General features: G+C 45.3%; 1 protein-coding gene across 2 annotated transcripts in view; it reads left to right on the top strand.

Annotated features, from left to right (window-relative positions):
• Positions 1 to 24115, top strand: part of LOC121552577 (feline leukemia virus subgroup C receptor-related protein 2-like) — a 69210-nt gene that overhangs the window by 21210 nt on the left and 23885 nt on the right. For both annotated transcript variants that reach the window (XR_005997262.1, XM_041865533.2), the window contains exons 3-5: positions 11709 to 11849; positions 17163 to 17230; positions 22464 to 22567. Coding sequence is in view for 1 of the 2 variants with exons in the window: in XM_041865533.2 (XP_041721467.1) it covers positions 11709 to 11849; positions 17163 to 17230; positions 22464 to 22567 (313 nt within the window). In the remaining variant the exon portion in view is untranslated. The remainder of the gene's footprint in view (positions 1 to 11708; positions 11850 to 17162; positions 17231 to 22463; positions 22568 to 24115) is intronic.

Genomic DNA, 24115 nt, shown 5'->3' with positions numbered 1-24115 from the left:
TCAGGATGCGACACCACAGACTGTAGGGAGACATGTCATCAGGAGTGGCCACAGACTGTAGGGAGCCATGTCATCAGGATGCGACACCACAGACTGTAGGGAGCCATGTCATCAGGATGCGACACCACAGACTGTAGGGAGCCATGTCATCAGGATGTGACACCACAGACTGTAGGGAGACATGTCATCAGGAGTGGCCACAGACTGTAGGGAGCCATGTCATCAGGATGCGACACCACAGACTGTAGGGAGCCATGTCATCAGGATGCGACACCACAGACTGTAGGGAGCCATGTCATCAGGATGTGACACCACAGACTGTAGGGAGCCATGTCATCAGGAGTGGCCACAGACTGTAGGGAGCCATGTCATCAGGATGCGACACCACAGACTGTAGGGAGCCATGTCATCAGGATGCGACACCACAGACTGTAGGGAGCCATGTCATCGGGATGCGACACCACAGACTGTAGGGAGCCATGTCATCAGGAGTGGCCACAGACTGTAGGGAGCCATGTCATCAGGAGTGGCCACAGACTGTAGGGAGCCATGTCATCAGGATGCGACACCACAGACTGTAGGGAGCCATGTCATCAGGAGTGGCCACAGACTGTAGGGAGCCATGTCATCAGGATGCGACACCACAGACTGTAGGGAGCCATGTCATCAGGAGTGGCCACAGACTGTAGGGAGCCATGTCATCAGGATGCGACACCACAGACTGTAGGGAGCCATGTCATCAGGAGTGGCCACAGACTGTAGGGGAGCCATGTCATCAGGATGCGACACCACAGACTGTAGGGAGCCATGTCATCAGGAGTGGCCACAGACTGTAGGGAGCCATGTCATCAGGATGCGACACCACAGACTGTAGGGAGCCATGTCATCAGGATGCGACACCACAGACTGTAGGGAGCCATGTCATCAGGATGTGATACCACAGACTGTAGGGAGCCATGTCATCAGGATGCGACACCACAGACTGTAGGGAGCCATGTCATCAGGATGCGACACCACAGACTGTAGGGAGACATGTCATCAGGATGCGACACCACAGACTGTAGGGGAGCCATGTCATCAGGATGCGACACCACAGACTGTAGGGAGCCATGTCATCAGGATGTGACACCACAGACTGTAGGGAGCCATGTCATCAGGATGTGACACCACAGACTGTAGGGAGCCATGTCATCGGGATGCGACACCACAGACTGTAGGGAGCCATGTCATCAGGAGTGGCCACAGACTGTAGGGAGCCATGTCATCAGGATGTGACACCACAGACTGTAGGGAGCCATGTCATCAGGATGTGACACCACAGACTGTAGGGAGCCATGTCATCAGGATGCGACACCACAGACTGTAGGGAGACATGTCATCAGGATGCGACACCACATACTGTAGGGAGACATGTCATCAGGATGTGACACCACAGACTGTAGGGAGACATGTCATCAGGATGCGACACCACAGACTGTAGGGAGCCATGTCATCAGGATGCGACACCACAGACTGTAGGGAGCCATGTCATCAGGATGCGACACCACAGACTGTAGGGAGCCATGTCATCAGGATGCGACACCACAGACTGTAGGGAGCCATGTCATCAGGATGTGATACCACAGACTGTAGGGAGCCATGTCATCAGGATGCGACACCACAGACTGTAGGGAGCCATGTCATCAGGATGCGACACCACAGACTGTAGGGAGCCATGTCATCAGGATGCGACACCACAGACTGTAGGGAGCCATGTCATCAGGATGCGACACCACAGACTGTAGGGAGCCATGTCATCAGGATGCGACACCACAGACTGTAGGGAGCCATGTCATCAGGATGCGACACCACAGACTGTAGGGAGCCATGTCATCAGGATGTGACACCACAGACTGTAGGGAGCCATGTCATCAGGATGCGACACCACAGACTGTAGGGAGCCATGTCATCAGGATGTGACACCACAGACTGTAGGGAGCCATGTCATCAGGATGCGACACCACAGACTGTAGGGAGCCATGTCATCAGGATGTGACACCACAGACTGTAGGGAGCCATGTCATCAGGATGCGACACCACAGACTGTAGGGAGCCATGTCATCAGGATGTGACACCACAGACTGTAGGGAGCCATGTCATCAGGATGCGACACCACAGACTGTAGGGAGCCATGTCATCAGGATGCGACACCACAGACTGTAGGGAGCCATGTCATCAGGATGCGACACCACAGACTGTAGGGAGCCATGTCATCAGGATGCGACACCACAGACTGTAGGGAGCCATGTCATCAGGAGTGGCCACAGACTGTAGGGAGCCATGTCATCAGGATGTGACACCACAGACTGTAGGGAGCCATGTCATCAGGATGCGACACCACAGACTGTAGGGAGCCATGTCATCAGGATGTGACACCACAGACTGTAGGGAGCCATGTCATCAGGATGCGACACCACAGACTGTAGGGAGCCATGTCATCAGGATGCGACACCACAGACTGTAGGGAGCCATGTCATCAGGATGCGACACCACAGACTGTAGGGAGCCATGTCATCAGGATGTGACACCACAGACTGTAGGGAGCCATGTCATCAGGATGCGACACCACAGACTGTAGGGAGCCATGTCATCAGGATGCGACATACAACTCACCCAGTCAGAGGGACAGGTCACGAGCTGTAGAGAGGAACACAACGGATGAAAACACCATTGTCTTGTTGTTGATGGGGGGTTGTTGGGGGGGTTGTTGTTGATGGGGGGTTGTTGATGGGGGGTTGTTGTTGATGGGGGGGTTGTTGTTGATGGGGGGGTTGTTGATGGGGGGTTGTTGTTGATGGGGGTTGTTGATGGGGGGGTTGTTGATGGGGGTTGTTGATGGGGGGTTGTTGATGGGGGGTTGTTGTTGATGGGGGGTTGTTGATGGGGGGGTTGTTGTTGATGGGGGGGTTGTTGATGGGGGGTTGTTGATGGGGGGTTGTTGTTGATGGGGGGGTTGTTGTTGATGGGGGGTTGTTGTTGATGGGGGTTGTTGTTGATGGGGGGTTGTTGTTGATGGGGGGTTGTTGATGGGGGGTTGTTGTTGATGGGGGGGGTTGTTGTTGATGGGGGAGTGGTTATTATGCTCATTGTGAAAGACAAACAGACATTTGTAATGACATTCTCTAGTATTACTGTAGTTAGGTTAACACCATTCTCTAGTATTACTGTAGTTAGGTTAACACCATTCTCTAGTATTACTGTAGTTAGGTTACCACCATTCTCTAGTATTACTGTAGTTAGGTTAACACCATTCTCTAGTATTACTGTAGTTAGGTTAACACCATTCTCTAGTATTAGTTAGATGGTTAAATGATAAAGGAGGATGCAACTTACAGGAAGATTTTTAGTGTAACCTACAGGTAGATGGTTAGTGTAACCTACAGGTAGATGGTTAGTGTAACCTACAGGTAGATGGTTAGTTTAACCTACAGGTAGATGGTTAGTTTAACCTACTACAGGTAGATGGTTAGTGTAACCTACAGGTAGATGGTTAGTGTAACCTACTACAGGGAGATGGTTAGTGTAACCTACTACAGGTAGATGGTTAGTGTAACCTACAGGGAGATGGTTAGTGTAACCTACTACAGGGAGATGGTTAGTTTAACCTACTACAGGTAGATGGTTAGTGTAACCTACAGGTAGATGGTTAGTGTAACCTACAGGTAGATGGTTAGTGTAACCTACAGGTAGATGGTTAGTGTAACCTACAGGTAGATGGTTAGTGTAACCTACAGGTAGATGGTTAGTGTAACCTACAGGTAGATGGTTAGTTTAACCTACTACAGGTAGATGGTTAGTTTAACCTACAGGTAGATGGTTAGTGTAACCTACTACAGGGAGATGGTTAGTTTAACCTACAGGTAGATGGTTAGTGTAACCTACTACGGGGAGATGGTTAGTTTAACCTACAGGTAGATGGTTAGTGTAACCTACAGGTAGATGGTTAGTTTAACCTACTACAGGTAGATGGTTAGTTTAACCTACAGGTAGATGGTAAGTGTAACCTACAGGTAGATGGTTAGTTTAACCTACAGGTAGATGGTTAGTGTAACCTACAGGTAGATGGTTAGTTTAACCTACAGGTAGATGGTTAGTTTAACCTACAGGTAGATGGTTAGTTTAACCTACAGGTAGATGGTTAGTGTAACCTACAGGTAGATGGTTAGTGTAACCTACAGGTAGATGGTTAGTGTAACCTACAGGTAGATGGTTAGTGTAACCTACAGGTAGATGGTTAGTGTAACCTACAGGTAGATGGTTAGTTTAACCTACTACAGGTAGATGGTTAGTGTAACCTACTACAGGGAGATGGTTAGTTTAACCTACAGGGAGATGGTTAGTGTAACCTACTACGGGTAGATGGTTAGTTTAACCTACAGGTAGATGGTTAGTTTAACCTACTACAGGTAGATGGTTAGTTTAACCTACTACAGGTAGATGGTTAGTGTAACCTACAGGTAGATGGTTAGTGTAACCTACAGGTAGATGGTTAGTTTAACCTACAGGTAGATGGTTAGTTTAACCTACTACAGGTAGATGGTTAGTTTAACCTACTACAGGTAGATGGTTAGTTTAACCTACTACAGGTAGATGGTTAGTGTAACCTACAGGTAGATGGTTAGTGTAACCTACAGGTAGATGGTTAGTGTAACCTACAGGTAGATGGTTAGTGTAACCTACTACAGGTAGATGGTTAGTGTAACCTACTACAGGTAGATGGTTAGTGTAACCTACAGGTAGATGGTTAGTGTAACCTACAGGTAGATGGTTAGTGTAACCTACAGGTAGATGGTTAGTGTAACCTACAGGTAGATGGTTAGTTTAACCTACAGGTAGATGGTTAGTTTAACCTACTACAGGTAGATGGTTAGTTTAACCTACTACAGGTAGATGGTTAGTTTAACCTACAGGTAGATGGTTAGTGTAACCTACTACAGGGAGATGGTTTGTTTAACCTACTACGGGGAGATGGTTAGTTTAACCTACAGGTAGATGGTTAGTTTAACCTACTACGGGTAGATGGTTAGTTTAACCTACAGGTAGATGGTTAGTGTAACCTACTACGGGTAGATGGTTAGTGTAACCTTAGTAAGTCTCTTCAGCCCTTGTCATTCTTATTTAGCTCTACCTACAGATCTATGATCTTAATTTGATCACCCTGTTGCAGGATAACTTTCCTGCAATGCAGGAAATGTACAACTTGTAGTGTATTTGAGGTTTGAAGAGGATTCTGAAGTAGGGCTGCACAATATGGACAAAATATCTAATTGCGATTTGTTTTTGCCAAAACTTGTCTGGCTTTTTTTTTCACCATGCAATCACCGTAAAGCAGGGGATGGTTCTTCTTCAAATGATTGAATAAATGTGTCGTGTTGCCTCTTGTTGTTGTCACAACTCTAAGACACTTTTTGCACAACACTTGCATTTGGTTGACATCGGTTTGCCTGTAGCTGCGCTGAAATACTGGCATACCACTGAAGATGCGCTGAAATACTGCCATACCACTGACGATGTGCTGAAATACTGCCATAACATTGACGATGTGCTGAAAAACTGCCATACCACTGAAGATGCGCTGAAATACTGCCATACCAATGAAGATGCGCTGAAATACTGCCATACCACTGAAGATGCGCTGAAATACTGCCATACCACTGACGATGTGCTGAAATACTGCCATACCACTGAAGATGCGCTGAAATACTGCCATACCACTGACGATGCGCTGAAATACTGCCATACCACTGAAGATGCACTGAAATACTGCCATACCACTGACGATGTGCTGAAATACTGCCATACCACTGAAGATGTCCTGAAATACTGCCATACCACTGAAGATGCGCTGAAATACTGCCATACCACTGACGATGCGCTGAAATACTGCCATACCACTGAAGATGCGCTGAAATACTGCCATACCACTGAAGATGCACTGAAATACTGCCATACCACTGAAGATGCGCTGAAATACTGCCATACCACTGAAGATGCACTGAAATACTGCCATACCACTGACGATGTGCTGAAATACTGCCATACCACTGAAGATGTCCTGAAATACTGCCATACCACTGAAGATGCACTGAAATACTGCCATACCACTGACGATGTGCTGAAATACTGCCATACCACTGAAGATGCACTGAAATACTGCCATACCACTGACGATGTGCTGAAATACTGCCATACCACTGACGATGCGCTGAAATACTGCCATACCACTGAAGATGTCCTGAAATACTGCCATACCATTGACGATGTGCTGAAATACTGCCATACCACTGAAGATGTCCTGAAATACTGCCATACCACTGAAGATGCACTGAAATACTGCCATACCACTGACGATGTGCTGAAATACTGCCATACCACTGACGATGCGCTGAAATACTGCCATACCACTGACGATGCGCTGAAATACTGCCATACCACTGACGATGTGCTGAAATACTGCCATACCACTGAAGATGCGCTGAAATACTGCCATACCACTGAAGATGTCCTGAAATACTGCCATACCACTGACGATGTGCTGAAATACTGCCATACCACTGACGATGCGCTGAAATACTGCCATACCACTGAAGATGCGCTGAAATACTGCCATACCACTGAAGATGCACTGAAATACTGCCATACCACTGACGATGCGCTGAAATACTGCCATACCACTGAAGATGTGCTGAAATACTGCCATACCACTGACGATGCGCTGAAATACTGCCATACCACTGAAGATGCGCTGAAATACTGCCATACCACTGAAGATGCACTGAAATACTGCCATACCACTGACGATGCACTGAAATACTGCCATACCACTGACGATGCGCTGAAATACTGCCATACCACTGAAGATGCGCTGAAATACTGCCATACCACTGAAGATGCACTGAAATACTGCCATACCACTGACGATGTGCTGAAATACTGCCATACCACTGAAGATGTCCTGAAATACTGCCATACCACTGAAGATGCACTGAAATACTGCCATACCACTGACGATGTGCTGAAATACTGCCATACCACTGAAGATGCACTGAAATACTGCCATACCACTGACGATGTGCTGAAATACTGCCATACCACTGACGATGCGCTGAAATACTGCCATACCACTGAAGATGTCCTGAAATACTGCCATACCATTGACGATGTGCTGAAATACTGCCATACCACTGAAGATGTCCTGAAATACTGCCATACCACTGAAGATGCACTGAAATACTGCCATACCACTGACGATGTGCTGAAATACTGCCATACCACTGACGATGCGCTGAAATACTGCCATACCACTGACGATGCGCTGAAATACTGCCATACCACTGACGATGTGCTGAAATACTGCCATACCACTGACGATGCGCTGAAATACTGCCATACCACTGAAGATGTCCTGAAATACTGCCATACCATTGACGATGTGCTGAAATACTGCCATACCACTGAAGATGTCCTGAAATACTGCCATACCACTGAAGATGCACTGAAATACTGCCATACCACTGACGATGTGCTGAAATACTGCCATACCACTGACGATGCGCTGAAATACTGCCATACCACTGACGATGCGCTGAAATACTGCCATACCACTGACGATGTGCTGAAATACTGCCATACCACTGAAGATGCGCTGAAATACTGCCATACCACTGAAGATGTCCTGAAATACTGCCATACCACTGACGATGTGCTGAAATACTGCCATACCACTGACGATGCGCTGAAATACTGCCATACCACTGAAGATCCTTCTTTGGCATCAAATCAACGTTGTTGTTAGCACTAGCAGCACTCATGTTTCCGACACACTCTTCAAAGCCCTTTCTCTCCTCACCAGCATCTATCTGAGGTAAAGCCCTTTCTCTCCTCACCAGCATATATCTGAGGTAAAGCCCTTTCTCTCCTCACCAGCATATATCTGAGGTAAAGCCCGTTCTCTCCTCACCAGCATATATCTGAGGTAAAGCCCTTTCTCTCCTCACCAGCACCTATCTGAGGTAAAGCCCTTTCTCTCCTCACCAGCATCTAACTGAGGTAAAGCCCTTTCTCTCCTCACCAGCATCTAACTGAGGTAAAGCCCTTTCTCTCCTCACAAGCATCAAACTGCGCGCTCTAACCGGGGATGATTGTGCAGAATGTTGTGTGTGTGTGTGTGTGTGTGTCAGGTGCAGAATGTTGTGTGTAACAGCAGAGACTGTCTAGATGGGCATGTCGCCAGTTTTGGTGCTGTCTATCAGTTGTCGTGGAAATTCTTACACAGGGACGGACACTCAAAGTCAATCTTAAATGAATCTTTGTTTATTGTCAGCGCTGCTGGAGAAGTTCCAACAAACTGTCAGGATCTGTCAGGAGCTCTAATGGGGCAGTCCCGTTAGTTCCCTTATATACTGCAGACAAGTCATATTTGCATGATTTAGCTTATTCATAATTAATTCATAATTAACGTGTGCTTCATTCATGTGACCGACCAATACTGGGTCATGCATGTAACAGACCAATACCTCACGAGGCGGCTTCTCCTCTCTAAGCTGAGACCTTGAAACTGAGACATCTTTCGTTTTCAAAACAAGAGTCTGGGCGTACTGCCAAATTGCAGATACAGATAGTGAGGGTTCGTTCAATCAGTCACTTGCATGAACACAGAAAACGGTTATTAGAAAAGCACCAACACATAAACTGTTCCATCACACAGTGGATGAAGGAGGACAGAAGGCCGATATGTTTCAGGTGTTTATTTCTGTGTCACAGTGGATGAAGGAGGACAGAAGGCCGATATGTTTCAGGTGTTTATTTCTGTGTCACAGTGGATGAAGGAGGACAGAAGGCCGATATGTTTCAGGTGTTTATTTCTGTGTCACAGTGGATGAAGGAGGACAGAAGGCCGATATGTTTCAGGTGTTTATTTCTGTGTCACAGTGGATGAAGGAGGACAGAAGGCCGATATGTTTCAGGTGTTTATTTCTGTGTCACAGTGGATGAAGGAGGACAGAAGGCCGATATGTTTCAGGTGTTTATTTCTGTGTCACAGTGGATGAAGGAGGACAGAAGGCCGATATGTTTCAGGTGTTTATTTCTGTGTCACAGTGGATGAAGGAGGACAGAAGGCCGATATGTTTCAGGTGTTTATTTCTGTGTCACAGTGGATGAAGGAGGACAGAAGGCCGATATGTTTCAGGTGTTTATTTCTGTGTCACAGTGGATGAAGGAGGACAGAAGGCCGATATGTTTCAGGTGTTTATTTCTGTGTCACAGTGGATGAAGGAGGACAGAAGGCCGATATGTTTCAGGTGTTTATTTCTGTGTCAGTCAGGAAGAGGCTTTCAGATGTGAATATTGGCCTGCATGTGGTGTTTGCCTTGCCAGGCTTTTCAGTACATTGACTCATACAGTACTTTACATGCATACTACCTTGGTACTAAAGCCATGTCTTGGACAGCTTCATTCCACTCCAGTGAGCCTTTTTTTAGTTTCAATGTATTCTAAGGGGGTAGCCTTGTCCGAGCCAGAGCCGACCCATAGGGCAGGAGCCCATCTCCTGTTTCTGTAGCATGATGTACGAGTACACTCCCTGGACAGGACACTAGTCTATCACAGGGCTTTCAATGTCTTGAGTCTGTGGGTCCTGTCTTGAGTCTGTGGGTCCTGTCTTGAGTCTGTGGGTCCTGTCTTGAGTCTGTGGGTCCTGTCTTGAGTCTGTGGGTCCTGTCTTGAGTCTGTGGGTCCTGTCTTGAGTCTGTGGGTCCTGTCTTGAGTCTGTGGGTCCTGTCTTGAGTCTGTGGGTCCTGTCTTGAGTCTGTGGGTCCTGTCTTGAGTCTGTGGGTCCTGTCTTGAGTCTGTGGGTCCTGTCTTGAGTCTGTGGGTCCTGTCTTGAGTCTGTGGGTCCTGTCTTGAGTCTGTGAGTCCTGTCTTGAGTCTGTGGGTCCTGTCTTGGCTCTGTGGTTAGGGTCTCTGCTCTGTAGTTGGGGTCTTGGCTCTGTAGTTAGTGTCTTGGCTCTGTAGTTGGGGTCTCTGCTCTGTAGTTAGGGTCTCTGCTCTGTAGTTAGGGTCTCTGCTCTGTAGTTAGGGTCTCTGCTCTGTAGTTAGGGTCTCTGCTCTGTAGTTGGGGTCTCTGCTCTGTAGTTAGGGTCTCTGCTCTGTAGTTAGGGTCTCTGCTCTGTAGTTAGGGTCTCTGCTCTGTAGTTGGGGTCTCTGCTCTGTAGTTGGGGTCTCTGCTCTGTAGTTAGGGTCTCTGCTCTGTAGTTAGGGTCTCTGCTCTGTAGTTGGGGTCTCTGCTCTGTAGTTAGGGTCTCTGCTCTGTAGTTAGGGTCTCTGCTCTGAGTGTACTGTAGCTGAGGGGGCCAGTCCAGTGAGAACAGTGTAGTTGATAGTACTTAGCAAAGAGTACACTCCTGCTGGTTAAGACACCCCAGGGAAGACTATAGCTTAGAGAAGTACACTCCTGCTGGTTAAGACACCCCAGGGAAGACTATAGCTTAGAGAAGTACACTCCTGCTGGTTAAGACACCCCAGGGAAGACTATAGCTTAGAGAAGTACACTCCTGCTGGTTAAGACACCCCAGGGAAGACTATAGCTTAGAGCAGTACACTCCTGCTGGTTAAGACACCCCAGGGAAGACTATAGCTTAGAGCAGTACACTCCTGCTGGTTAAGACACCCCAGGGAAGACTATAGCTTAGAGCAGTACACTCCTGCTGGTTAAGACACCCCAGGGAAGACTATAGCTTAGAGAAGTACACTCCTGCTGGTTAAGACACCCCAGGGAAGACTATAGCTTAGAGAAGTACACTCCTGCTGGTTAAGACACCCCAGGGAAGACTATAGCTTAGAGAAGTACACTCCTGCTGGTTAAGACACCCCAGGGAAGACTATAGCTTAGAGCAGTACACTCCTGCTGGTTAAGACACCCCAGGGAAGACTATAGCTTAGAGAAGTACACTCCTGCTGGTTAAGACACCCCAGGGAAGACCATCGTTTAGAGATTAGAACAAAGTAATCTGCAGCATCTCTCTCCCCCTGACTCCTGGCTGAAAGCCTGTTCTCTCAGGAGAATGGCAGCTTGAAGCATGTCATAGGTCAAACCAGGACAGCTCACCACTCCTGTCCACAGGCTTTTAGGCTTTCAGCTAGATGACAAACAAGATACTTTCAAGGATTAAAAGACACGGACGCAATAACAAAAAAACATTTCTCAGACCCAAAGGAATGTCAACTGTTGAATTTTGACTGATACATATCCTATTTGAGTTTTGAAAGCCCCAATGGCAAGACTGAAGCTAAACCTGTTAAACACCTTACAATATTTGCATGTTCAGACAATCACCTCAAGGCCTGTATGAAGCTGAGATGAAGGAATAATGTGTTCATTCTTTAGGACTGTATGAAGCTGAGATGAAGGAATAATGTGTTCATTCTTTAGGACTGTATGAAGCTGAGATGAAGGAATAATGTGTTAATCTTCTTCTCTGTATAACCCACTCTGATTCATTGTTAAATGTCCCGTTACGTTGTTTTGATGATATGTTACTGATGTCTCATTCCATCTCCCCTCCCTCTTTCCATCTCTCACCATCTTACCATCTCTCTGCATCTCTCACCATCTTACCATCTCTCTACATCTCTCACCATCTCTCCATCCCCCCTCCCTCTCTCCATAGTGTTCCAGGAGCGTCCGGAGCTTCCTCCCACCCAGGCCCAGGCGACAGCTCGCTGCATCCCTCCAGAACAGTACTCCTACACCGCCTCCATCCTCAGGCTGCTCCGAAACAAACCCTTCCTCCTCCTCATCCTCACATACGGTCAGTACACCACCCTGGTAATCACTATTGTAACTATTCTACCGCACTGCTGAGCCGAGCTGAGCCGAGCCGAGCTGTACTGGGCTGGCCTGGTTTTGGTTGTCTTCAGTACCTGGTGACCTGCCGTTCTATTAGAAGGTGATTCTTGAGCCAGTTTGAAGCGTGATAAGTGCTAGGTTCTAAAAGTCTGATAATCAATGTCAGTTTAATCCACAGTAGCCAACCAGTTGAGTCTTGGTGCCAGGTGTTTATTGGTGCGTTCGGATGGCATCTCAGGAACTCATACCTCCCCTTGATTGTATGGGTTAACCTAGCTACATGTTTGTGTTACCATCTTTTGGTCTGAAAGGTGAAAGGTCACAAAAACCTAAACTCATGTATTATCATTCTGGTCAGAGTTTCCCACTAGGAAGGCCGTTCTAGTGGTTATTTCCGATAGCATCTGAACGCACCATATTTCCCACACTGCATCACAGGTACACCAATAATGTATTATCCTATGGGAAAGGAAACTCTGTGCAGGCTAGGACGTCATTGGTTGTTTCCAAACAGACGCCATTGGCTGTCCCCAAACAGACGCCATTGGCTGTCCCCAAACAGACGCCATTGGCTGTCCCCAAACAGACGCCATTGGCTGTCCCCAAACAGACGCCATTGGCTGTCCCCAAACAGATGCACAAGGAAGTGTTATGCTGTCATGGTAAAGGGTAAAATAATGTTTTTCTGTTCCCCTTTCGTTATTTCATCTAATCACAGTATCATAAATTCACGTCAGGCTTATTGCCTGTTTAACACTCAGATGTTAGACATTTTTGCCCCAAAGGTTAAACGTTTATTGATAATTCAGTCTATTATTAACATAGGCTAAATGTATTTGATCGATTGCTACCTTCAGAGACAATAAAAAACGGGTTACTCAAGATTACTTTCACTCTACAGTCATAATAGAATAGTCTATTTTCTGCGTCTTGTCTAAACTATTTCATAAGTCATAATAGGATAGTTTATTACCTAATATAGTGCACTACTATTGACCAGAGGCCCATAGTCCCTGGTCAAAAGTAGTGCACTATATATGGATTAGGGTGCCTTGTGGGACGTAGCCTTGGTTTAACAGCAGCTGTTGGGTTTACAAGCAGGAGAAAGTAACAGCTTTGTTCTGTCTCCTCTCCTGACATTTTAATATGCCATTTAGCAGACGCTTTTATCCACAGCGACTTACAGTCATGCGCGCATACTTTTTTTGTGTATGGGTGGTCCCGGGGATCGAACCCACACTACCTTGGCGTTACAAGCGCCGTGCTCTACCAGCTGAGCTACAGAGGACATCTCTGACATGTGTTAGGGCCATTCTCTGGGCAAGGTTGGACAATGTTGTCCTTGTGTCCCAGGACATTAAACTAAACTGCAAAGGCCATGGTGTGTGTGTGTGTGTCTACACTGTAAGTGTGTGGTCCTGTGGTTAGGGGCCTCTACTACATGTGTTTCAGAGGGAACCACTACTAGTGATTGTCAAGCAAATAACTGTCGGTCTCACTGTAATTGACCGTTAACCTTTTAAGGATCGGACCCTTTTTTTTCTTCTTCAATTTTCGCCTAAAATGACATACCCAAATCTAACTGCCTGTAGCTCAGGACATGAAGCAAGGGTATGCATGTTCTTGATACCATTTGAAAGGAAACACTTTGAAGTTTGTGGAAATGTGAAATTAATGTAGGAGAATATAACACATAAGATCTGTTAAAAGATAATACAAACAAAAAAACATGCGTTTCAATTTTTTTGTTTTGTTACATCATCTTTGAGAGAGAAAGGCCACAATATAATATTGCAGTTTAGGTGCAATTTAGATTTTGGCCACTAGATGGCAGCAGTGTGTGTCCAAAGTTTCAGATTGATCCAGTGAAGCATTGCAATACTGGACTATTTTGTATCAAGTCTGCCCAAATGTGCCGAATTGGTCAATTGATACATTTTCAAGTACATAACTATAGAGAACATTCCCAGGAATGTCATACATGATGGATCATTAGCTTATACACAAACTTTCACACATCTAGATCGCCGGGCGGGGTGAGTGGGTGTGGAGCCAGAGACAGCAGGGGTTCAAACTGTAGAACCCAGTTACTACATTTGAATATAAACATTGATTTTTATCAAACAACACTATGCTACATTTTATCTCTGGGACCCTTAGGATGACAAAATAGAGCAATATTACTGAATGTAAGTACATTATTTGCCTTCAGAGGTGAATGTATCAAACCAGTTGCCGTGATACGTTTTTTGTTGTTGTGCACTCTCCTCAAACAATAGCATGGTATCTTTTCACTGTAATAGCTACTGTAAATTGGACAGTGCAGTTAGATTAACAAGAATGTAAGCTTTCTGCCCATATAAGACATGTCTATGTCCTGGAAGGTTTGCTGAACAGTAATGCTAATCACATTAGCGCACGTTAGCTCAACCGTCCCGTATACGGGACACCGATCCCGTAGAGGGTAATTAACATAAACAAATTTAGCATCTCCTGGCTTCCACACATAGCCTACAAGCCACTGATGCAGACCTTTTGGAACATCTACATTTGAAAAAGTCTAATAAATCCATTTAATATAGCCTACACCATCACAATAAATCCATTATTTATTTTAGACCAGTCTAAAGAAACATGATATGAAGAAAATGTAGTCTATTTCAGAAGAACAGAATAGCATACTCTGCGTTGTCCTTATGTTAGGTCCTGATCTGGCTATGCCATATGGCTGTGGGCTACACTAGTTCATTTAGCAGACACGATTTGCTTAGAATTCAATGCCATTATTTTACATTATTTCATAGTCTGAAGAACACAATTGAACAAAGCTGAATAAAATATAAATATTTTATCCAAACGATTTGAGGGAGTGCGCACGTGGCTATTCTGTGTTGAGCGGTTAACAAAGAAATAGGTACTCCTATATGCTTAATTTAGAGTTATTAATGTAACTTTAGTTGATCTACAAACGTTGGGCTATATGTTTTGATTTTTAATACATTGTAAGGCTGCATGATGCGACTCTAATGATGATTTTGAAAAAAGTCGCTTGAAAGGCATGAGCTCTGCTTTGTTTTTTGCGCGGGCTGTAACACTTCATCAGTCTCTCAGTCACAATTTGAGAAGCACTTGATAATGCCTCGAATTTCCCGGCGGCATCCCCTTTGTGTGGCCATAATGAACCCTAAAAAAACATCCATGCCTTTTGCAGCCCGCTCCGAAGCACCTCTCACTCACACTTCTCTCCATGTGATCAGGTCTTTCTCACAGGCTACAAGTGAAGACACACATCGGGGACGCGTCCTTATCCAATTCCGAGGTGCATATTAAAGATATTGGAAGAACGGTCCACATTTTACTTTTTGTCAGCCAACAAGATGAGTAGGCCGAGCGAACAAAAGTTGACCTATTCTGTGCGAGAAACAAATATTCCAAACATAGTCTGGGACAGTTGTGGGATGCGATAGATCCCAAATTAATACAACCACTAGCATCAAAAAACCTTTTTTACGCAATGTGGCTGACTCAACAGATCAGAACGTTTAGCTTAATATGTTGATAAACTATTAGGCTATTTCTTCACATTATAAGCGCAGCAATGTGTAGATGGCAGTGGGCTATAGGCGCGAATGTTCCATTAGCGGGAAAACACCATTATCAAAAGTGACCACAAATGTGATTATGCATATAATGCTTTTATTATAAAGGTGCATTTTTATGGTGAAAATTATCTTCCCAAACTTGAAACTCACGCGCTGCATATGTATGCAAGTTAGGCTCTACACCCGTTGTAAAGCGGATTAATGTGCTTAATTTTAAGAAGTTATTTGGCCACTTTAGTTGTGATACAAACCTTGTGTGCGACTATGATTTAGAAAAAGTCACACAAAAAGGCGTTGTTTCTTGACTTATGCTGGGCATCATTCACAAGTGATAATATATCATTCAGAGGTGAGGCTAACATTGTCACCCATCAGACTATTCTTGATTTAATCTTGTCTTTACATATACTAAATAATATATGTGTGAAATTTGTTTTGATTTAGAATGGACCATTATCATGCACCTGTATAGAAACAGGGGCAGGGGAAAAAAATACATGTCATCTATGCACTTAAACAACGAATGGAGGATGCTTTTCCTGTGGTTCATTTTCATGCCAGCCAGTTGGCTATACTCCTGTTGTAAAAATAAGCAATGTGCTTAATATTAGGAATGTTGAGAAATAAATATAGTAGGTCTAGCCTATAGAAAACTGATGGGATCCTCCTCTTTTTAATAGAGGCCATCACTCACTTTTCTCACGCAATGACATACCCTATAGAAATGTTGCGCAACATCAGCTCATGGGCTGGGATGAAGTGTTTGATTCGATTTTCGATTACATTTGCATTGATGTCAGAGTGATAATAGGGACAATGGAGTGCTGAGTGCCAGGCAGTTAGCAAGTTTGGTTGGCTGCTAACGACCATCAGCAGCATCAGAGCTTGGAGAAGCCTAGTTACCGTGACTGCCTTCATGACTCGTGACCGTCGGTGTGGCGGTAATACGGTCACCGCAACAGCCCTAACCACTACCTCTCTCTCTCTCTCTCTCTCTCTCTCTCTCTCTCTCTGTCTCTCTGTCTCTGTCTCTGTCTCTCTGTCTCTCTGTCTCTCTGTCTCTCTGTCTCTCTGTCTCTCTGTCTCTCTGTCTCTGTCTCTCTGTCTCTCTGTCTCTCTGTCTCTCTGTCTCTCTGTCTCTCTGTCTCTCTGTCTCTCTGTCTCTCTGTCTCTCTGTCTCTCTGTCTCTCTGTCTCTCTGTCTCTCTGTCTCTCTGTCTCTCTGTCTCTCTGTCTCTCTGTCTCTCTGTCTCTCTCTCTCTCTCTCTCTCTCTCTCTCTCTCTCTCTCTCTCTGTCTCTCTCTCTCTCTCTCTCTCTGTCTCTGTCTCTGTCTCTGTCTCTGTCTCTGTCTCTGTCTCTGTCTCTCTCTCTCTCTCTCTCTCTCTCTCTCTCTCTCTCTCTCTCTCTCTCTCTCTCTCTCTGTCTCTGTCTCTGTCTCTCTCTCTCTCTCTCTCTCTCTCTCTCTCTCTCTCTCTCTCTCTCTCTCTCTCTCTCTCTCTCTCTCTCTGTCTCTCTCTCTCTCTCCTGACTTACTGACCCCATCTGCCTCTGCTACTACTGTATCCACCACGGACGGGTGACCTACCTCAAACCTCAACCACCTATTGGCTGCTCTCTGAGTGTGCCCAAGTCCCTATCGGCTGTACCTCACTGACTGTGTCTCTCTCCCACAGGACTGAACGTGGGCTGCTTCTACGCTGTTGGCACACTACTGAACCGCACGATCATCGAACACTACCCTGTAAGTCCCGCCCTCTTTCCTCTACACACTGCGTGGGGGGTTGGACGGCTCACAATAACGGCCCGGAGCGGAGCAAATGGAATGACGTCAGACACCTGGAAACCACGTGTCTGTATTTGTTGTTATTCCACGAGGCCGTCCTCCCCAATTTAAGGTACCACCAACCTCCTGTGGTGTACGACTCTGACCCTGTTGGCTCCTACTGAACTCTGACCCTGTTGGCTCTACGGTGCAGTATGGGGACACTGGAGCTATTCATTGAAAACACAGGAAGTACAGTTGGAGCGTGTCTCATTTAGATCACAATAGAGAAATTACTGTCCTTCCCTATTATGCAGAGTCCTGATCTCTCTGCTCTTTAATGCAGCCTGGCACTGAAAACACTACGGTCAAACACAGCATTGAAATACTGGAAAACACAGTCATTTGAGTAACAATCTAGGCATTATGCCAAGTAGCCTACAGTATTTGGTAAATGATAAGGAGAGAAAGTTATTTTGACAAGTCTCAAGGACTACCCTGTAAGTCCTAATCTCTTTCCTGTGTGTTGGGAAATAAGACCCACGCTGAAACAGGAAAATACAGCAGGAACATTTACAGGAGGTCACACTGCAGACATTATTGTCTTTCCCTCTTAACTGTGCCCTGTAAAATGCTGACCAGACCGCGCGCCACACTCCAGACGCGATCAGGACACGCGGGTTGAAATATCTATAAACGAACTGTTAGAAATTGCGTAATTCAAATCTGGTATTGGAATAAGAATCAAGAGATCTTCAATCCAAGCTAAATTTATTATATGCAAAATGTATGTATGATAAGTATGAAGGTTCGTATATACGGGTCCGCTGAAATACCACGCAGGGCACTCAGAGAACTGATCCATTGTTACAGGTTCTTCTTCAAATACTCTGACAGAGATATTTCCCACCTCTCTGCTGGCCAATCAGAGTAGAGACTGAGCGTGGTTTAGACTTACTCAGCCAATCCGTTGGCGCACCGGCTGGTCCCAGACCCTTGGCGCATCTCTGTTGCCAGGCATAAGTTGTTATCATAACAACCTGTAGAGTCAGCACTTTTTTTCAGTACCCATGTCCTTGGACGGTTCACAGATCACAAAGAAGCAGTGTAGTCTAATATTTTGAGACACAAGTTCTTATCTCATCCTACCCCCTAACGTTCCTCACATGAATCACAGCCTGTTATGTGAAACAATTTATATCAGTATAGTACAAACCTATGCTTATCATTAATGCATTCCTTCTAAGCTATTCATCACATACAGATCCAATTATGAGAAAATAGAACCCCACATAACTCTGAACCAACTATATTAACTTGGGGACAGGTCGAAAACCATTAAACATGTATGGCAATTTAGCTAGCTAGCTTGCTGTTGCTAGCTAATTAGTCCTGGGAAATAAAGATTGGGTTGTTATTTTACCTGAAATGTACAACGTCCTCTACTCTGCTGCTTCTTCCTCTTCTTCTTTGGACTTCATATGGCGGTTGGCAACCAACTTTAAGGTGCATTACCACCACCAACTGGACTGGAGTGTGGACCTTTCGATCACCCATGTGGGTATATGCTCCTAAAAACCAATGAGGAGATGGGAGAGGCGGGACTTGCAGCGCGTCGAGCGTCACAAATAGAACCAAGTTCTATTTTAGCGCCTGGCTACGCAGACGCTCGTGAGCAGTGTGGGTGCAATGATTGAAAAACAAGGATGTGTAAATGTTATAGTTAGTTGAAGAAGTGGTCCAGTCTGCCTAGCTGGTTGTAATGATATAGTTAGTTGTAATGATATAGTTAGTTGAAGAAGTGGTCCAGTTTGCCTAGCTGGTTGTAATGATATAGTTAGTTGAAGAAGTGGCCCAGTTTGCCTAGCTGGTTGTAATGATATAGTTAGTTGAAGAAGTGGCTCAATCTGCCTAGCTGGTTGTAATGATATAGTTAGTTGAAGAAGTGGCCCAATCTGCCTAGCTGGTTGTAATGATATAGTTAGTTGAAGAAGTGGCCCAGTTTGCCTAGCTGGTTGTAATGATATAGTTAGTTGAAGAAGTGGCCCAGTTTGCCTAGCTGGTTGTAATGATATAGTTAGTTGAAGAAGTGGCCCAGTTTGCCTAGCTGGTTGTAATGATATAGTTAGTTGAAGAAGTGGCCCAGTTTGCCTAGCTGGTTGTAATGATATATACTGAACAAAAATATAAATGCAACATGTAAAGTGTTGGTCCCATGTTTAATGAGCAGAAATATTAGATCCCAGAAATGTTAAAGACCTGTTAGTGAGCATTTCTCCTTTGCCAAGATAATCCATCGACCTGACAGGTGTGGCATATCAAGAAGCTGATTAAACAGCATGATCATTACACAGGTGCACCTTGTGCTGGGTACAATAAAAGGCCACTCTAAAATGTGCAGTTTTGTCACACATCACAATGCCACAGATGTCTCAAGTTTTGAGGGAGTGCACAATTGGCATGCTGACAGCAGGACTGTCCACCAGAAGTGTTGCCAGAGAATTGAATGTTCATTTCTCTACCATAAGCCACCTCCAACATCGTTTTAGAGAATTTGGCAGTACGTCCAACCGGCCTCACAACCGCAGACCGCGTGTAACCACGCCAGCCCAGGACCTCCACATCCGGCTTCTTCACCTGCGGGATCGTCTGAGACCAGCCACCCGGACAGCTGATGAAACTGAGGAGTATTTCTGTCTGTAATAAAGCCCTTTTGTGGGGGAAAAACTCATTCTGATTGGCTGGGCCTGTTCCCTCCCATGCCCACCCATGGCTGCACTCTTGCCCAGTAATGTGAAATCCATAGATTAGGATTTAATTAAATTGACTGATTTCCTTTTTATATGAACTGTAACTCAGTAAACATTTTGAAATTGTTGCAGGTTGCGTTTATATTTTTGTTCAGTGTAGTTTGTTGAAGAAATGGCCCAGTCCCAGCCTGCCTAGCTGGTTGTAATGATATAGTTAGAACACATTTTACCTTCTGGCGACGTTTCCTCTAAGCGGCGTGTGTGTGGGCGTGGAGCTGCCGCGCAGAAGAAATATCAGCCCGCGCAGAGAAGCATAAGATTGAACTTCACTCGACTTTTTAGTTTTTTTTTCCTTTTAATGTTGGGAATTGTGATCGAATCAACACAATATTAGCTACTTTCAACGCAACATACAGAAACAAAACAAACTATGCGAGAGATTTTGTTGTAGGCAGAGCGGAGCGCATCGGAGTAGGATTCTATTGCATTGACAGGCACGACTCAGGCCGGTACTCTACACAGACCGGTGCATCATAACCAATCAGAGCTGCCTTAATGCAAATAGACCATTGCCATATATGGATTTGTGCCATTCACTTTGAACTGGACTGTGTTTACAACGTGAGCGGTCGTGAGTAGACGCACATATTTTGAGATCAAAGCGAGAGCTGCATGTAGCCACGTGTCCACATTCTGTTCATATCCTTTGCTAGTTAGTGAGTTATTAGCCCAGTTATAGATCATTTGTAGTCAGCAATAGGGGAGTGATTTGCTTCCTACAAGAGCACAAAACGTGTACATTTCTAGCCATCTTTGAAAAGCGAGTCAGGTAAAGAGTTTTTTTTTTTATGTCTTAAAGGGGCAGTGTTGTATTTTGAGACAGGCTTGAATAAGCTAAGTAGCCAATAGGCAGAGGGTAGCATAATTTGTCTGATTCTCTGTAATAATGGTATGGGAATGAGAATGAATTGTATTTTGCAAATTGGTTTCTTGCATCAAACAACACAACAAAATGTTAATTCACTTCCTTGTCTGAAGGACAAGTTGATATATATATATATTTTTAAAGTCTTATGGAATGTAGGCCTACATTGAACACCACACATTGGCTGCTACTGTAGGCTGAACGATAGAACAGCTATTTCCATGTTAAAATGTTATGTGACGCATTTTCTCCATTGTTGTTGATGGTAGGCCACTCTGATAGGCCTACATTATGATCAAATAGCCACAGTAGCCTACTTGACCACTGTTAAAACTGTAAGTTAAAGCGGATACAGCCTCAGCGTTCACAGTAAACGCGTGCCGGAAGGTTAAAGTTTGCGCTCAGCAGACCTGAAATTTGCTCAGTGCCGAAAATGATTAAGAGGGAACGTTGCCTGCTGGGTTATTTTCTGTTTGCTCCAGTTGAAAAGGAATTCACTCCAACCCTGCTGCCCTCACTCAAATCTATTGAGCTGAAAAACATCAGTATATTATCGGTCTCTTCTACAGAAAGACTAGCTGCCCACTCCCTCGTGATGGTACCTGTTTTTAGCATGTATAGCGCTTGTCAAACTCATTCCACGGAGGGCCGAGTGTCTGCAGGTTTTCGCTCCACCCTTGTACTTGATTGATGAATTAAGGTCACTGATTATTAAGGAACTCCCCTCACCTGGTTGTCTAGGTCACTGATTATTAAGGAACTCCCCTCACCTGGTTGTCTAGGTCACTGATTATTAAGGAACTCCCCTCACCTGGTTGTCTAGGTCACTGATTATTAAGGAACTCCCCTCACCTGGTTGTCTAGGTCACTGATTATTAAGGAACTCCCCTCACCTGGTTGTCTAGGTCACTGATTATTAAGGAACTCCCCTCACCTGGTTGTCTAGGTCACTGATTATTAAGGAACTCCCCTCACCTGGTTGTCTAGGTCACTGATTTATTAAGGACCTCCCCTCACCTGGTTGTCTAGGTCACTGATTAGTAAGGAACTCCCCTCACCTGGTTGTCTAGGTCACTGCTTTATTAAGGACCTCCCCTCACCTGGTTGTCTAGGTCACTGATTAGTAAGGACCTCCCCTCACCTGGTTGTCTAGGTCACTGATTAGTAAGGAACTCCCCTCACCTGGTTGTCTAGGTCATAATTGACAGGAAAAACCAAAAACCTGCAGTCGCTCAGCCCTCCGTGGAGTTTGACACCCCTGCTGTAAAGCATCACATTCATCTCATTCCTCTGTTCAACACTGAAGACATAGCTCAGGGAAACGTTTCCAGTCCAGTTTCCTCCCTTGCCAACCCCTCGCGCTCCACAATTTGGATGGAAACCGCTGGGTTAGTGTAGCATGCACAATGCTAACCCTGAGATATGGCACAGAATTCCCTACATAGCGAACTACTTTTGACCAGAGCCACACACACACACACTAACCTTACTCTCCCCCGGTCTGTCTGTCTGTCTGTCTGTCTGTCCTGACCCGCAGGGTGAAGAGTTGAATGCAGGAAGGATAGGCCTCACCATCGTTATCGCTGGCATGGTGGGTTCGCTGATCTGTGGCATCTGGCTAGACAGAACCAAAACATACAAGTGAGTAAAGTCCAGGTGATTTAAAGTGAATAGAAGAATGAAGGAACACTGGGAAAGGGAGCGTGGAGATGCAGGGAAGTGGGATACGATGCACTATTATTCCCATATGCTTCCTTGTCTCATTTCAAAACACTGTCTGGAGCCAACCCAGTGGGCAAAGCCGGTGGCCAACCCGGTGGTCCTCTGTAGCTCAATTGGTAGAGCATGGCGCTTGTAACGCCAGGGTAGTGGGTTCGATCCCCGGGACCACCCATACGTAAAAATGTATGCACACATGACTGTAAGTCGCTTTGGATAAAAGCGTCTGCTAAATGGCATATTATATTATTTATATTATTATTATATTACAAAGCTGTTTCGTTTCATGTTGTTTCGTGTTGTTGCGTGTTCCAGCTAGCTGTGAGCTGTTCAGTGTTTCTCTGTGTGTGATGCCTGTTTCCCCATCTAGACTCAGAGCCCTGCTGGGTGTCTGTGTCTGTGTCACTTGCTCGCTGCATGCTCGGGACAAGACAGAACCCAGCTCTGTTTTTCCAGGTGCAGCCTGCTGATATCTCTCCTAACCTCTGAACCCTGGCTTACCCCATGGGGTCGCAGGCGACGTGTTCAGAGAGAGGACACCTTCAAACCCAAAGCCCCCCTTTGACGTCTCATTCTCTGTGACTACGTTCTGTATCTCTGAACTGATCTCATTCTCTGTGACTACGTTCTGTATCTCTGAACTGATCTCATTCTCTGTGACTACGTTCTGTATCTCTGAACTGATCTCATTCTCTGTGACTACGTTCTGTATCTCTGAACTGATCTCATTCTCTGTGACTACGTTCTGTATCTCTGAACTGATCTCATTCTCTGTGACTACGTTCTGGATCTCTGAACTGATCTCATTCTCTGGGACAACGTTCTGTATCTCTGAACTGATCTCATTCTCTGTGACTACGTTCTGTATCTCTGAACTGATCTCATTCTCTGTGACTACGTTCTGAATCTCTGAACTGATCTCATTCTCTGGGACAACGTTCTGTATCTCTGAACTGATCTCATTCTCTGTGACTACGTTCTGTATCTCTGAACTGATCTCATTCTCTGTGACTACGTTCTGTATCTCTGAACTGATCTCATTCTCTGTGACTATGTTCTGTATCTCTGAACTGATCGCATTCTCTGGGACAACGTTCTGTATCTCTGAACTGATCTCATTCTCTGGGACAACGTTCTGTATCTCTGAACTGATCTCATTCTCTGGGACAACGTTCTGTATCTCTGAACTGATCTCATTCTCTGTGACTACGTTCTGTATCTCTGAACTGATCTCATTCTCTGTGACTACGTTCTGTATCTCTGAACTGATCTCATTCTCTGTGACTACATTCTGTATCTCTGAACTGATCTCATTCTCTGTGACTACATTCTGTATCTCTGAACTGATCTCATTCTCTGTGACTACGTTCTGTATCTCTGAACTGATCTCATTCTCTGTGACTACGTTCTGTATCTCTGAACTGATCTCATTCTCTGTGACTACGTTCTGTATCTCTGAACTGATCTCAT

The sequence above is a fragment of the Coregonus clupeaformis genome, chromosome 36 (genome assembly GCF_020615455.1).
Source record: "Coregonus clupeaformis isolate EN_2021a chromosome 36, ASM2061545v1, whole genome shotgun sequence".
Taxonomy (NCBI): Eukaryota; Metazoa; Chordata; class Actinopteri; order Salmoniformes; family Salmonidae; genus Coregonus; species Coregonus clupeaformis.
This window is presented reverse-complemented; position numbering and strand designations above follow the sequence as displayed.